This window comes from Erythrolamprus reginae, chromosome 9, assembly GCF_031021105.1.
Source record: "Erythrolamprus reginae isolate rEryReg1 chromosome 9, rEryReg1.hap1, whole genome shotgun sequence".
NCBI lineage: Eukaryota > Metazoa > Chordata > Lepidosauria > Squamata > Dipsadidae > Erythrolamprus > Erythrolamprus reginae.
Genome location: NC_091958.1, coordinates 7,203,490 through 7,220,253, shown reverse-complemented (window position 1 = coordinate 7,220,253; position 16,764 = coordinate 7,203,490). Strand labels below are relative to the sequence as shown.

At 46.6% G+C, this 16,764-nt stretch overlaps 1 protein-coding gene across 2 annotated transcripts in view; it reads left to right on the top strand.

The window, feature by feature from the left end:
* The first annotated feature begins 6,923 nt into the window (after positions 1-6,923).
* The window catches only part of TENT4B (terminal nucleotidyltransferase 4B), a 48,829-nt gene continuing 38,988 nt past the window's right edge, over positions 6,924-16,764 (top strand). Inside the window, exon 1 of one of the 2 annotated variants that reach the window (XM_070760198.1) lies at positions 6,924-7,815. In XM_070760198.1, the coding sequence (XP_070616299.1) occupies positions 7,010-7,815 (806 nt within the window). In that variant the 5' untranslated portion in view covers positions 6,924-7,009. The remainder of the gene's footprint in view (positions 7,816-16,764) is intronic. The other variant, XM_070760197.1, reaches the window with a different exon arrangement.

The following is a 16,764-nucleotide window of genomic DNA, read 5'->3' as shown; positions in this document are numbered from 1 at the left end:
GTCATAGCCCAGGGGTACAATCCATATTCGGCAGTCAGGCGGTGAACTGATCTAATCCTAGTATTTCCAAGTGGGTTGAACAAACTCCTCCCTTAAATCCTGGAGAGCTGTGGCCAGCCAGTTGGCCTGATTCAGCGTAATCATGTAAAATAATGCACTTGGGGAAAAGGAATCCTCAATCTGAGTATTGTATTGGCAGTTCTGTGTTAGCAAATACTTCAGAAGAAAAGGATTTAGGGGTAGTGATTTCTGACAGTCTCAAAATGGGTGAACAGTGCAGCCAGGCGGTAGGGAAAGCAAGTAGGATGCTTGGCTGCATAGCTAGAGGTATAACAAGCAGGAAGAGGGAGATTATGATCCAGCTATATAGAATGCTGGTGAGACCACATTTGGAATACTGTGTTCAGTTCTGGAGACCTCACCTACAAAAAGATATTGACAAAATTGAACGGGTCCAAAGACGGGCTACAAGAATGGTGGAAGGTCTTAAGCATCAAACGTACCAGGAAAGACTTAATGAACTCAATCTGTATAGTCTGGAGGACAGAAGGAAAAGGGGGGACATGATCGAAGCATTTAAATATGTTAAAGGGTTAAATAAGGTCCAGGAGGGAAGTGTTTTTAATAGGAAAGTGAACACAAGGACAAGGGGACACAATCTGAAGTTAGTTGGGGGAAAGATCAAAAGCAACATGAGAAAATATTATTTTACTGAAAGAGTAGTAGATCCTTGGAACAAACTTCCAGCAGACGTGGTAGATAAATCCACAGTAACTGAATTTAAACATGCCTGGGATAAACATATATCCATCCTAAGATAAAATACAGAAAATAGTATAAGGGCAGACTAGATGGACCATGAGGTCTTTTTCTGCCGTCAGACTTCTATGTTTCTATCAGGCTTCTCAGTTGATTAGTAACAATGGCTATTGGGAAGGGGTACAATGGGAACGAGGTGGTAATATCAGGCATGGAGAACCAGGACCAGCGGTCCCCAAACTACGGCCCGCGGGCCACATGCGGCCCACTGAGGCCATTTATCCGGCCCGCCGATGAGTGACAAGAGCACGGGGAAAAGAGAGAGAGAAAGAAAGAAAAGGGAAAGAGGGAGGTAAGGAGAACTGGAGAGGTATGAAGGAGGGAAGGAAGGAAGGAGAAATGGAGGGAACAAGGAAGAAAGGAAGGAAGGAAGAATGAAATGAATGGAGGGACAGAGGAAGGAAGGACTGTTTTGAGGGGGGGTAATTTTTTCTCTCAACGTACATTCAAACAACACAGTGTACCATCTAATTTTCCATACATTCATTTTATTTTAATTAAATTCCCTCCTTAATGTTCCTTCAAAAAGTGCAACACCAATTATATTTCTAACTTATTAACCATTATGCCAAAGTGCTTCCTTCTTTCTTTATACATTTTTCATAAGCCAAGACAACCTTGTATAGCCAATCAGATGTCAACAAAAGAAAATTAAAAACAAAACAAACATATATGAATTTCAGACTTCTTCCCCCCCTCTAAATAGTACGTTCCCATTTTGTTTTTTACTTTAAAACAAGGTATGGGCAGTGTGCATAGGAATTTGTTCATAGTTTTTTTTATAGTCCGGTCCTCCAACAGTCCGAGGGACAGTGAACTGGCCCCCTGTGTAAAAAGTTTGGGGACCCCTGACCAGGACCATGAGTTAAGCTCCTCTTGAGCTGATTTATTTCTCATAGGCACAAGAATTTAGTCAACGTTCAGCACTAAATTGGCGCTAAGTAAGAATGAACCAGAACTCAAGACGACTTAGACTAGAGCTCCTCAAACTTGGCAACTTAAAGATTTGTGGACTTCAACTCCCAGAATTCTCCAGCCAGAGAATTCTGGGAATTGAAGTTCACAAGTCTTCAAGTTGCCAAGTTTGAAGACCTCTGGCTTAAACCACTTATGAGAAGGTAATGATTCCAGGCTAAGTCCTTTCTTGACTCCACCTCCAGGCTCTGCCTCTCCTACAGGTATCAAAGAAAGACAGTACAGTGTTCCCTCAATTTTCGCGGGTTCAAACTTTGCGGAACGTCTATACCACGGTTTTTCAAAAATATTAATTAAAAAATACTTCGCGGTTCCCCCCCCTATACCACGGTTTTTTCCCGCCCGATGACGTCATATGTCATTGCCAAACTTTCATCTGCCTTTAAAAAACATTTTTTTAAATAAACTTTAATAAACATGGTGAGTAATAATCTAAATGGTTGCTAGGGGAATGGGAAATTGTAATTTAGGGGTTTAAAGTGTTAAGGGAAGGCTTGTGATACTGTTCATAGCCAAAAATAGTGTATTTACTTCCGCATATCTACTTTGCGGAAATTCGACTTTTGCGGGCGGTCTCGGAATGCATCCCCCACGGAAATCGAGGGAACACTGTATAGGAATTGAGTTACTGAATTATTGCAACCTGTGAGATTCATATAAGGTATAGCTTGAGATAAAAGTTGCAGAATAATCTTGTTTTTAGCCTACTCTAGAACATTGGTAAATTGAACAGATCATAATAAAATATCATCTTGTGCTGGGCAGTGACATGGCAGTTGGGTCCGCTGGCTAAGCTGCTGGACTGGGAGTGCAGAAATGAAGTTGTGTTCCTTCCATCTTGGTATCCTTGGACCAGTTCCGTCTTAGCCCTAGAAAGGACTTTTCCTTTTTTGAAGGCAAAAACAAATTTTACGATTATTTTTCAAAATAAAATAAGGATGACCTGGTTATTTCCCTGAATTCCTTAAAATGCTCTATCTGCAAACTTAAGAAATCCAGATCCTATACTCACTTAAGAGGGTGCTTTGTATACTCACAGCCAGCCCTCGGTGCACAGACGTTGTTATCTCCCTTTTTTTCTTTCTTCTCTGTCGATGAGTCAGGACGAACCAGGAAACGTGTCCTTTATCTGGAACACTCGGGGTCACCAAATGAAGGCATGCAGCCCTCCTTCAGTGGGTCGCCCTCTAGGGAAGGCACTGCATGCCATGATTTGTCACATCAGAATGAAATGACAGAGAGAATGTTTTCTCGATGGGAGGACGACCCTGAATGGATCCAGGTCTCTCCTATTTATTGTTTTCACAGTTCTGACATGTGGTACAGAATGACCAATTCGCGAGCGCCACATACATTCCAGCAACTATTCATTCCTTTCCCCATATAAGGCTTCCCTTTACGTAATTAACGGAAGCTACATTCTTTGCCTTTTTCCTGGATTGGAATGAGAGTGAGGCATATATATTTCCTTATATGGAAGTTAGCCATAGGTTTTTCTTCATCTTGTATACCAAGTCCATACATGGTCTGCAGCTTGCTTAATCAGCCTAGACTTTGTTGCCTTTCCATAGAGGAAGAATTTAAGATTTTATTCAGCACATAATTAGGCTTATGACATCACTCTCCAGCAATATCTTATTCCTTAATTTCAGTGCTTATAAATCTATGATTGCAACAATGGCCCCCTCTTGATTTTTAAAAATAATAATTTGATCTTCCCTGTTGTATAATGCAGACATGGAATAAGTAGCTGTTTCAGAATAGTCTCCTGGGGCACGAATGGAGCTTCATTGAGGCCATTACACATTTTCTTTCCAGCTTTCAAACCATTTTAATCTTATCTCAGGGAAAAGATTTTACAGGTTGACATCAGAATGGGAACAAAGAAGCTAAGAAAAACCACATACTGTAATTATTATTATTATTTTATTATTATTTATTCAACTTCTATGCCGCCCAATCCCAAAGGACTCAGGGTGACTTGCAATAACAATATAAAAAGAAATAGATATAGAACAATAAAAAGAAGTCGAATATAATCAAAACTATAAAACCCCGTATTAAAAGAACCCTCCCTCCCCCATTTAATTTAGATTTGGACAAATTCAGACATGCATGGCTTTTCTAAAACAACCCTTTTCAAACCAACTAGGAATCTGAAATGTATTGCTGAAATATTCTTTAGCAGATCCTGTACTGAGTAATACAATCCTTAAAGTATTACCTATTGTAAAGATGTCGAAAGACATCAGCGATTGCAAAATTAGCATGTGTACATAAAACACGTGACTGCAGATATATTTGAGCTCTCACTTGGAGAAAAACTGGAAAAGACTAAATGTGTACTTAATAGATGTTCCTGCGGCCTGTTTGGTTTTGGAGATACTGTCCAAGAGACTTGTTTGTAAATGAAAATCTTCCTTCAACGTGATTAACCGCAAATGCACTATAAAATGGAAAGAAAAAGCTACATTAAGTAAATCCGACATCAGGCTTTGATACTCTGGATTAGGAGACAAAATTAACATGACCTTTGAATATAAGGATAGTTTACTTTGTGGTGGCTTTGATCATGCCTGGAATTTTGGCAGTAGTCTGCAGCAATTATTGGCTTACGTTGGTTGAGATTCTCAGATTTGCTTTTATTTTGCATGCACAGATGTGCAAAAGGCAGGAGAGGGGTAGGAGGAAAAAACCTTTACATTTTCTCAACTTTGAACCTTCAGCACGGACCAAAAAGATGCGTTTTGCTGAATCAATAGTTTAAGCTAATACATTTAATATGGATGAGTCACGGATGTGGGACCTACCATTATGCCAGTAGGGCACCTCCTTAATATTTACGAAGAAGGCCCCGTGTTCACTCTTCCCAACCTCAAGAATTAATTTGGAAAAAAGTACAGTATATGGAAAAAGTTGCAAGCTTCAAAGCTAAGCATCAACAGTAGGATCCTTGGTGTTTTCTGAGCTTGGTTGTATCCTTGAAGACATTTCATTGCCCGGGTAGAGTGTGTCTACTTGATAATTCAATTAGGATCATCTTCCTTCCTAGCGCTATGGATTTTACCTAGTTGGGTCATAAAATATCTGCAAAACAGGCAAACTCAGACAGCACTAAGGACCCACAGTTCAATCCTGAGATACAAATATTTTTTATTGATATTTCTAGAGTCACATTGATTTCTAAGCATGGCCTTAAACTGCAGAAGCCTCCCGAGAACGTAAAAATGGCTTGAGTCCTGGCCTTGGTTTTTATATGTATGCATACCTGTCCAGAGTTAAAAAGGGTAAGCATTATTGCCCTCCTTTCTATGAAAGTTCGGACTTGTCATTCTGGCTTTTTGCCAAGAGTAGACACTAGTAAGGCATTATACAAGGGTCTCCACAAAGTAATGCACATTTTTTCCCCTCAACCTACGGTAATGGTACGAATGCGAAACTTTAGATATACATTATTTGAATTGTCAGGAGTGCGCACGTAAATTTTGCATTTCTTCAGACAGATAGCGAAGCTGCAGCAGTGTTTCAAAAGTGATGTACATTACAAGCAGCGCGTCATTGAATTTCTCACTGCGGAGAAAGAAACTGTTGGGAACATTCACAAACGTTTGTCTATGGTTTATGGAGAATCTGCAGTCGACAGAAGTATGGTTAGTCGCTGGGCACAGAGGGTGAGGCCATTAAAAGATGGTTCGGCACAGCTCCAAGACTTGCAGACCAGAACAAGGAGTGGCCCCGACAAGGCCTACACTCCGTTGTATCTCTCGCTGGAGGAAGGCCATAAAATGGGCTGGAGATTACATGGAAAAATAGGGAGTGCAGCAGAAACATCTTTCTTTCATTGTGTTCAATAAATAATTGTTGAAGAAAAAAAAATGTGGTGCATTACGTTCTGGGCGACTCTTGTGTAATATAATATAAATTAATGAACACATGCATGCACACACACACCTAGGAAGATTTAGAAGAACACGCATTCTTCCATTTTTTTATTTGCCAAAGTAAAATAATTCTATAATATATGTTATTCTATGTAATATATATAATATATATACAAACAAACCTCCGTTCTAGGAAGATTTGGTACTTCTGCCATTTTTGTTCTTTCGGCCCAGCCCCAGCATCATTAGGAATTGGGTGGAATATATAGAATAGATATATATATTAATTTAATTTATTAGATTTATATGCTGCCCCTTCTCTGGAGACTTGGAGCAGCTATATAGTCCTTAGGGAGTAGGGCAGCGTACAAATGTAAGTAAATAAATAAATATAAATTAAATAAATAGATGAACTTCCTGTCTATGAAAAGTCCCATATTTCTCTTTTCTCCCCCTTTTCCTAACGGCCCAGAGTTGTGTGGATATCTTTTTCTCATATCTATATCTTATCTTTATCCATATACTGTATGTTTTATGTATATAAATGTAATATATCCATTATCTTCATATAGATAGACGAATGATGGGTGTAGATCAGTGATATAGACCAGCCAACCCCTCAGGTTCGAAAATAAGACCCGGTATAAACCCTTCCCGAGTACCCCCGCCCCGTCCCCTCAATCTACTGGGAAAGCTCGAGGCTTCCCTGCAAAACAGGCCTCCGCCCCTCACGCGGCCCTGCACCCCGAAAAGGCCCTTTTCCCTCCACAAGGGCTCCGCCGCGCTCTCTCCCTCAGGCCGCCGGGCGCAGGGAGGATCCGTCTCCATCGCGGTCTGCGAGGCCTCGCCGGCCGATACCGCGTGGGCGAGTGTCCTTCTCCCGCCGAGGCCGCCGCCGCCGCTGGGCCTTCTCCTTCTTCCCTCCCACGCCTTTATTACGCGCGGCCCGGGCGGCGGCGGCGGCGGGCGGCGGCCGCCTCTTCGACAGGGCCCCGCCTCGCTCGCCTCTCGCTCCGCCGCTGCTGGACCGGGAGGGGCGGCGAAGCAGTAGCAGCAGTAGCCGTAGCGGTTCTCTCTTTTCTTCTTTTCCCCGCTTCCCCGCCGCCCTTGGCCAGCGCGCGCGCAAGTGTGGGTCTTCTTCTTCCTTCCTCCGCCGCCGGGCTCCTTCGCCTCGCCGCTTCCCTCCCTCCTCCCGCAGGGCGCCGCGCTCCCGAGAGAGGCCGGCGGGGCTGGGCCTGCCCGGCCCGGCGGCGGCGGCGGGCAGGAGGAGGGCGAGGAGGAGGAGCCGCCGCCGCTGCCGCCGCCCCGTCGCTCTTGGGCCGGCTCGCCGTTTGATGGATCCCCGGATCGCCTGGTTCCAGCCAGAGCAGCTCGGCCCCTCGAACCGCCTGTGGATGCAGATTTGGGAGACCACCCAAGGGGTCCGCAACCTCTACTTCCAGCAGCAGCAGCAACAGCAGATCCAGCCGGTTGCCGTTGCCGCCGCCCCGGCCTCGTCTTCCTCCTCCTCCTCTTCCTCGTCGTCGTCCTCCTCCTCGTGCAGCAGCAGCAGCAGCAGCTCCCCGTCGACCCCCGTGGCCGCCGCCGCCGCTTCGTCCCCGCCGCCGCCCGGCATGTCCCGCGTCCCGCGTGGCGGCGACCCGCAGCCCGACTTCCTGCCGCTGGAGAGCGCCGGCCTGCCCAACCACCATCACTACCACCACCAGCAGCAGCCTCCCCCGCGGCGGCAGGCCTCTCCGCAGCCTCCCGCCTGGGCCACCCGGCCTGGCGTCCAAGCGACCCCCGCCGCCCCGGGCGCGGCCTCGTCGTCTTCCTCGCCTTCCTCGGGCGCCGCCGCGGGGCCTTCTCCTGCCGCCGCGGCCTCGGCACCCCGCGCGGCTTCGCCCGCTGCTCCGGCTGCTTCGGCCGCCGCCGCCGCTGCTGCCGCTGCCGCCGCGGCGGCGGCCAGCAACAAGAGGAAACGGGACAACAAGGCCAGCACTTTCGGCTTCAACTGCACGCTGCTGCTGGGCCCCGCCGGAGAAAGCGGCGGGCCGGCTTTGGGCAACGGGCCCTTGGGGAGGCCGCCGGGCGGGCCGGAGGAGCCGGCCTACACCGGCACCCCGTGGAAGAAGACGAATTACAGCCCCGGCGTGGTGGGGTGAGGAAGGCGGGGAGCCTGGGGAGGGGAAGGGAGGGGGGGTCTTTGGGAGTAGGGCATGGGGGCAGGAGAGGGGGGGTCTTTGGAAGGGGTGGAGGGAGGAAGCAGAGGGGGGATGAGGAGGGGTCTTTGAAGAGGGGAGGAGGAAGAAGAGGGGTTTTGGGGGGCAGGACATGGGGGGACAGGAGAGAGGGGGGGTCTTTGGAGTCAGGACTTGGGGGGAGGAAGGGAGCAGAGGGGGGCGTGAAAAGGGGTCTTTGGAGCAGGCGGAGGAAGCCCAGAGGATTTTGGAGGGCAGGAGAGGGGGGTCTTTGGAGCCAGGTGGAGAGGATGGTGGAAGCAGAGGAGTTTGGGGGGGAGGCAGGACTTGGAGGGAGGAGGGGAGCACAAGGGGGACATAAAGAGGGGTCTTTGAAGGGGTGGGGAAGAAGAGGGGGTTTGGGGGGCAGTACATGGGCAGGAGAAGGGGTCTTTGGAGGCAGGACTTGGGGAGAGGAAAGGAGCAGAGAGGGGCATGAGAAGGGGTTTTTGGAGCCTGGGAGGAGGAAGAAGAGGGGTTTTGGGGGGGCAGGAGAGGGGGTCTTTGGAGCCAGGAGGAGGCGGTGGGGGAAGCAGTGGGAGTTTTGGGGGGGCAGGACTGGGGGGGGGGAGCAGAGGGAACCATGAGAAAGGAATTTGGAGCCAGGAGAGGCAGGCTGGAGGAAGCAGAGGGGCTTTGGGGTGCAGGAGAGGGGATCTTTGGAGTCAGGACTTGGAGGGGGCAAAGGGAGGAGAGGGGCTCTTTAGAATAGGATTTGAGTGGAGGAAGTAAGGAGGGGGTCTTTGAGGTCAGGACTTAGGAGGATGGGAGGGAACAGAGAGGGGGCTCTTTGGAGTCAGGGCTTGAGGGGTCAGGAGAAGGGGGTCCTTCGAGACAGGGCGAAAGGGGGTGGGGGTCTTTCGGGGCAGGACATGGGGTGGGGAGGAGAGATGGGACCGATTGCCAACCCTTTATAACCTCCCTCCCCAAAGACAAAATTTGCAAAAGGAGACCTCTGGGGAAATCATCGCAATTTAGTCAGCAGTGGGGTGTGTCTCGTAAATGGGGAGGAGATGGGGTGGCCAGCCAAGGTGATTGCGGCTTCTGGAATGACAGCACAAAGGGGGCCCTTTGAGATGTGGAAGGCAGGCGGGGATTGTCTGGGATCTGCAGGTGTTCGGGGCCACGGGGTGGGCAGGGGTGCACTCTTCGATATTGGGAGGCCCGGTTACCCCTTGGCCTTCCGTGGAGGTTTTTCTGGCTTGTTTGGGGGGTTTCAAGATTGGGAAAGGCGGAATCCCAAGGGTAGACTGAAGAAAGAGCTAGAATGGGGTCTTGGATGCTCACCCCCCTAGAGTAGCCCAGACTGGACATTTTCCAGAGTTGGGAGTTGGGGTTGAGTTGGGGGTTTGGTTCAAAACAGCAGCAGTTTGAATCAGCAAAGGCTTAGCTAGAATTAGTTATGGATCAGGAAGGATCTGTGTTGAATGAAGGTTACTGGTTGGGAGGGGGTTTATTGGGAATAGATATCTAGAGATAATTCGGGGTGGCTTTAGGAACCTCAACCCACTGGGCTTCAATGTGGATTGAGTGGATGAATGGGGTGACACTAATCTAAGGGTGCCTGGCTACCCCAGTTGTGAAGCACATGGTCTGGGAAGAAAGGCACACTTTACCTGTAATAAGCAGGCTCAGCTTTTCACAGAAGGGGAAAAAAACCATTGTGCATGTGTGCATTTTTGAAGTTAGGCAGGAACACTCCACTTATTCTACAGAAGGCCACAATCAGGGGGGGTGTCTTCTGATTTTACGACTCTTAAGCACCTCCCAGTGCGGTCAGCACATGTGTTTCAGTGCACGGAAGTGTGCGAGTGAGCAAAGAGGCAAACTGCACACCAGATTATACCCGGCAAAAGACACATGGCCTGTGCTTTCAGTGGAGGTGGTGGGAGTCTTGTGCCGTCATGACCTTCTTGAGCTGGCCATCGCAAAGGTAAATTATAACGCATTTTTGTCTTTCTCAACAAAAATCTTTGTCACTCTTAGTGTGACATTCTGCAGGATTCTAGGGCAAGGGTTTCTTTCTGAATACAAATGCACTTTTGCAGGGTGGGGAAGGAAGTCTTCTGAACAGAGCTGATGCACAAGTCTTCTGTGGCAGGTCGCACTTAATTTAACAAAAGTTAAGGAGGTCTTGCAGTGTTTCAGATGTAATATCGTCTTTTCCTTGCTGTATTCTTATCCGTTCAGCAAATTACGCGAAAAGGTTTTTATTTTGCTCAGAAAGAAATTGTGCTGTTTGTGCATTGTCGGTTGGCATCAGTTTAACAGCATCAAAATGGGATTTTATATTGTTGTAGGGAGCAGTTTCATATTATTGGCAAGTTTCAAGGCAGCTTATACTTTTTATTTGTATAATTCATGTCTTTTGTTTTCAGTTTTTAAAAACTGCAATGTTCATCCTGTGATATATTTTTTTTGCCTTATTTTACGAACAACGCATTTATCCCCCATTCACTGCACAACCAGAAGCCTATTTCGCTGCATTGTGAATCGGGATACGATCCGGTAATGGAACTTCATTGTCCTTAGATTTTTCACTGGTCTGTACAAACTATTCAAGCAAAAAGGTAGAATTCCACATCCAGCAGAAAACCATAATGTTCCTGGAGTATTTTAATATTAGATGTCATTTAAAATGGGCTTAAAATTTTCTTTTAGTATGTTCACTTCTACTGTAATCACATATCAGAAATTAATTTGATGCATTAAACTAACTTGATAATGCACGTGTTTATTTAATATAGTAGAGTCACCCAGCCATAATGCCTTCACATCTACGAGAACCTGGCTACTGTGGTTTATTCATCTAACAATGGTTAAATCTTTAGCTTAGCATAATTTGTGAATGCAACAGGCTGTGTTTGCGCATAGCCAGTAAGGCGAAAGCAGAAATTTGTAACTCTGCAACTTCAGAGGATGAAATGAGGGATGATAGAATATAATCTATGGTAATTTGTAGTTAAGATGCATCTGAATATGATGTTGTCCAGGGAGGTAACAAAGAAGCTAAGTTTTATTTGTCAGCTACTGCTTGTGAATATAGCTGCAGCTAAAACTGGCTTCTTTTAAAGAATTATGCCATAATTCTGTTAATTGACTATTTTTGCCTGAAAGTGGGTCCATTCACATTATTTCCCTTTCTGGCAAGGCTGGTGTTGACATTTTGATCAGTTAAATTAAGATCTGGAATCCTGCTGGAGAGTCTTTTAATTGAACCGAATCAATAGAGATTGCAAATAAAGTAAACTTTGTTAAATAATGGGGTAGCCTTCATGTACATTGTAGAAGGTATCTTTTAAATGATTTGGGGCATAAAAAAGCAATAGGTATATTAGATTTACCTACTGGGTTAAGTAGTTAATGAGGTGGTTTCCTGTAATGGTTTCCTTCAATTAGTAGTAGTGTATTATGGAGTATCCAACCTTGGCAACTTTAAAATTTGTGGATTTTAACTCCTAGCATTCCCCAACCAGCTTTATACCAAGTTATCCTTCTCATCTGATACTTCTTGTATAGATCTGTCTCCCAGACTTTTAGCATAGATTTTTGTGCTGTTACCTATGAACTTATTTCAGCAGAGATGCCAGAAACTGGTTTTGGCAACTTGTACTGTACATCACATATCAAAATGATTTCTTACTTAATCATCAGTAGTTGATAAAAAGTTCTTGCCTCATCTTGAAACTTGCAATTTGTCTAGTTTACTCATGAAAGTGTATTTTTCCCATGGTTACAGTTAAGAGGCTTGGTTTATGTAACACATTAAGCTATGGTTTGCTCACAGTCACTCATGCCCTCATCACCTCGAGGCTCGACTACTGTAACGCTCTCTCCATGGGGCTACCTTTGAAAAATGTTCGGAAACTTCAGATCGTGCAGAATGCAGCTGCGAGAGCAATCATGGGCTTTCCCAAATATGCCCATGTTACACCAACACTCCGCAGTCTGCATTGGTTGCCGATCAGTTTCCGGTCACAATTCAAAGTGTTGGTTGTGACCTATAAAGCCCTTCATGGCACTGGACCAGATTATCTCAGGGACCGCCTTCTGCTGCACGAATACCAGCGACCATTTAGATCCCACAGAGTGGATCTTCTCCGGGTCCCGTCAACATAAACAATGTCGCTTGGCGGGACCCAGGGGAAGAGCCTTCTCTGTGGCGGCCCCGGCCCTCTGGAACCAACTCCCCCCAGAGATTAGAATTGCCCCCATCCTCCTTGCCTTTCGTAAGCTGCTTAAAACCCACCTCTGCCGTCAGGCATGGGGGAATTGAGATCCTCTTTCCCCCTAGGCCTTTACAATTTTATGCATGGTATGTCTGTATGTATGTTTGGTTTTTATATTAATGGGTTTTTAATCGTTTTCAACATCAGATTACTATTGTACACTGTTTTTATTGTTGCTGTTAGCTGCCCCGAGTCTCCGGAGAGGAGCGGCATACAAATCCAATAAATAAATAAATAAATAAATTGAATAGACCCTTAAGTACCTACCTTAGGTTTGTACTACACATTCAGCCTAAGTGTGGCCACATTATGGCTTAGCTTGATGTGTGATAACAAAGTAAGCAGCCATTAAAATAGCCATTATTCATGCCCTCCAAACGGTAGAATTACAGGGTTCTGTACTATCCGTGTTTAATAACAAAGATCTTTACAGCTCATATCACTTTGTAACCAATATAAAAGCATTTCCATGCAGTGAAACAAGTAAGCCAGTTGTGGACACAGTGATAACATTTTTTTCCCCAACCCAGAACTGCAAAGGCTTTTCAGCAATGTTGTTCTTGATTCCTCCATTTGATTCGTGCATAATTATCTAATCTCAGTTTTATGTTCCAAGGTGTTAACAGATTAAATATGCAACGGGTTGGGAGAACCGTGTTGGTTGATAAGTAACAAGTCCACAGGCTTGTAAAAATTCTAAATGGAGGCCATTTATTTTATACAGTTCAGTGAAGGAATTAATAAATATATCACTTTACAATAGCTCCTATTAAGAAAATCTCCAATCCATATAGAAATGTTTTTTTTAAAATGAACCTTTTCAGCTTATTTACGCATGTGGCAATTTTGTCCCCATTATGGTTGACTTTATACACGTGCAGTAAATGCAGTATTAAAGTGTGTGTATTGCAAGCAGGGGGCCATTTCTTGCCTTTGAACTTGTACTTTGGTTGTTGACACCAAAAGCAGCAGGAGAAATAAACATCTCAAAAGTGGAAGTGGCGGTTGAAGTAAGTCTGGAATTGCAGAGGGTTGAGCACATCTGACTTAAAAGCAATAAGTCTCATTATAGGCATCATTGTGTTAAACAACACTCCTGTATCAGCCTGGCGGGTAGTAAAAGTTGAGCTATACACGCAGCTTTGACTCTGCACATGTGCAGGAAGCGGCCCTATCTGGACCAGGAGTCACTGCTCACAGTCACTCATGCCTTCATCACCTCAAGGTTTAACTACTGTAATGCTTTCTACATGGGGCTACCTTTGAAAAGTGTTCAGAAACTTCAGATCGTGCAGAATGCAGCTGCGAGAGCAATCATGGGCTTTCCAAGATATGCCCATGTCACGCCAACACTCCGCAGTCTGCATTGGTTGCCGATCAGTTTCCGGTCACAATTCAAAGTGTTGGTTATGACCTATAAAGCCCTTCATGGCACCAGACAAGATTATCTCCGGGACCCCCTTCTGCCGCACGAATCCCAGCGACCGGTTAGGTCCCACAGAGTTGGCCTTCTCCGGGTCCCGTCGACTAAACAATGTCGGCTGGCGGGACCCAGGGGAAGAGCCTTCTCTGTGGCGGCCCCAACCCTCTGGAACCAGCTCCCCCTAGAGATTAGGATTGCCTCCACCCTCCTTGCCTTTTGTAAACTTCTTAAGACCCATCTCTGCCATCAGTCATGGGGGAATTGAGACATCTTCCCAGGCCTATATAGTTTATGTATGGCATGTTGTGTGTATGTCTTTTAAATTATGGGTTTTTAGTTTTTTGAAATATTAGATTTTTATTTTACATTGTTTTTTACTATTGCTGTGAGCCGCCCTGAGTCTACGGAGAGGGGCGGCATACAAATTTAATAAATAAGTAAAATAAAAATAAAGCCAAATCTCGTGAGATTGCTGAAATCTCTCGCGCATCCCCTTATGAGATTTTACTTCCTGCACATGCTCAGAAGCAAAAACACTCTGCGATGCGCGTGCACGCCTGGCAGAGACCCAAAACCGCGCACGGCGCACTGGTAGCATAAGTAAGTGCAATCCACCCCTGGGCGGGGCCAGTCAGAGGCGGTATTTGCGCATCTCTGAACTACAGTGGTACCTCTACCTAAGAACGCCTCTACTTAAGAATTTTCCTAGATAAGAACCGGGTGTTCAAGATTTTTTTGCCTCTTCTTAAGAACCATTTTCTACTTAAGAATGCGAGCCGGGAAAAATTTCCCAGGAAATTTGAGAGTGGCACGAAGGCCCGGCCAGTTTCCTGCCATTCCCCCTTTAATCCCGGCCATCTGGGCTGCCAGAGGAGCCTTTCGGTGGCGCTTAAGGAGGCTTTGGCAGTCCAGAGCGAACGGAGCATTTTCCTTTCTCTGGGCGCTTGGAGAGAGAATAAACCGCTGCCAGCGCCCAGAGAAAAGAAACGCTCCCTTCGCTCTGGGCAGCGACTGTCCTCCTCCTCTTCTTCCTCCTCCTCCTCCCACCCAAATTCTGAGCTTTTATTTCTTTCCTAATGGGTTTGCACACATTATTTGCTTTTACATTGATTCCTATGGGAAAAATGGCTTCTACTTACACAGAACGATTTAAGTTCTTAAAATTTCCCCAGCAACGCTGGCTGGGGAATTCTGGGAATTGAAGTCCGCACATCTTCAAACGGCCAAGGTTGAGAAACACTGGTCTAAGTGCTATTGCTATTTTCAGTGCCTTTGTAACTTTGAATGGCCACTAAATGAACTGTTGTAAATCGGAGACAACCTGTAGTAGTTTTACGCCTGTTTCTTAATCTGACATTTATTTATTCCTCAAAATGTCACAATCCACCAACTTGGTATTCTTTTAAAGTAGGAAGCATGCTAAAAAGAAAAGAAAAGGAAAAAAAAGGATGGCCACTCCCACATGGGTATCTCAACACAGGGGTCGACAAAGTTGTTCAGAATCTAGGAGCCAGCCAAAAAATTTAGGAGCCAGAATTTTTTTTAAGCAAACTTGGTTTTTTGCCGAGTCTCCACCTGACATCGCTTTCACCCCCTCTGTCTCCTCCTTCCTCTCTCATCTCTTTCCTTCCTCTCCCTCCCTTTCTCTCTTTCCTTTCTCTCCCTTTCTGTCTATCCTTTCTATCTCTCACCCCTTCTCCCTCTTTCATTCCCTTTCTCTCCCTCCCTTTCTCTCTCATTCCTTTCTCTCCCTCTTTCCTTCCTATCTCTCTTTCTTTTTCTCCCTCCTTCATATCTTCTTTCTCTCCCCCTTCCTCCCTCTTTCCTTTCTACTTCTTACTCTTTCTTTCTCTCCCTCCTTCATTCAATTTTCTCTCCCTCCCTTTCTCTCCCTTTCTCTCTCTTTCCTTTCTCTCCCTCCCTTTCTCTTCCTTTTTCTCTATCCTTTCTACTTCTTACTCTTTCTTTCTCTCCCTCCTTCATTCAATTTTCTCTCCCCCCCCTTCCTCCCTCTTTCCTTTCTCCCCCTCCCTTTCTCTTCCTTTTTCTCTATCCTTTCTGCTTCTTACTCTTTCTTTCTCTCCCTCCTTCATTCAATTTTCTCTCCCTCCCTTACTCTCTCTTTCCTTTCTCTCCCTCCCTTGTTCTCCCCTGGGGCTGCCTGTGCCTGCCCTGCACCACCCAACACGGACGGACAGCCCCCGGTCGTCGGTTCGTCGCCCCCCACCCCCCCACGGAGGGAGATCAGGCTGGCGAGGGCGGTAGAACTACGTCACCAGCCACTGGAGGGAGATCGGGCTGGCGGGGGCGGCGAATCCACCTCCCCAGCCGCGCGGAGGGAAATCCGGTAGGCGGGCGGGTGGCCGCGGCTCCCTGCGCGCCCCTGGAAAAGCGTACAGGGAACGGTGCCCGGGGCCGCTTTAGCCGCCCCCCCTCCCCCCGCCATCTCCCCGCGACTGCCTGTGCCGCTGCAGCCGCGGCCCCCCCCCCCCCGCTCCCACCGCCAGGAGTATAAATCCTTCGCTCCCACCGCCAGTGCCCTCCCGCCGGGCAACCAAAGGACACTTGCCGTGCCGGTGCCTCCGATCTTCAGCAGGGCGGGCGCTGCCGTGCCGGTGCCTCCGACCTCCCGGTTCCTGCTCGATGCCGCGGTTTCTGGCACTCTCCTGCTGGGCCCCAAAGAAGGAAGGCGGGAAAAAGGCGCGAAGAATGGAGGTCTCCTTCCTGCCTGCCTTCTTTGGGACCCAGCAGGAGAGCGCCAGAAACCGCGGCATCGGGCAGGAGCGGAGAGGTCAGAGGCACCGCAGCGCCCTTCTAGGCGCCAGACAACATTTTCTAGGCGCCACTGGCGACCAGGCGCCTGGGTTTGTCGAACCTTGTCTCAACAGATGGTGTGAAATATTCTTTCACATCATGTTTCAAGGGAATGATTGCGATGCCAAGGAAGTCGAATTATGTACTACTAATGTTCCATTAGTGTGTTTCAGAGAACACTTAATTTGTGATTGATTTAATACCAGTGCCAGTCCCCAGTTAACAATGTTGTTTCGCTGATAAGGGAATACTTACCATAACCTTGGCCCTTGTGGGCATACAGAATTAATATTTGAATCTTGCTCTGGATTGCAACTGGGGAGCTTGTTTTAAAAACAGAGGGATAGAATCAAGATCACGTGAAGTGTTAATACCACTTTGTAAGGCCTTGGTAAGGCCACACT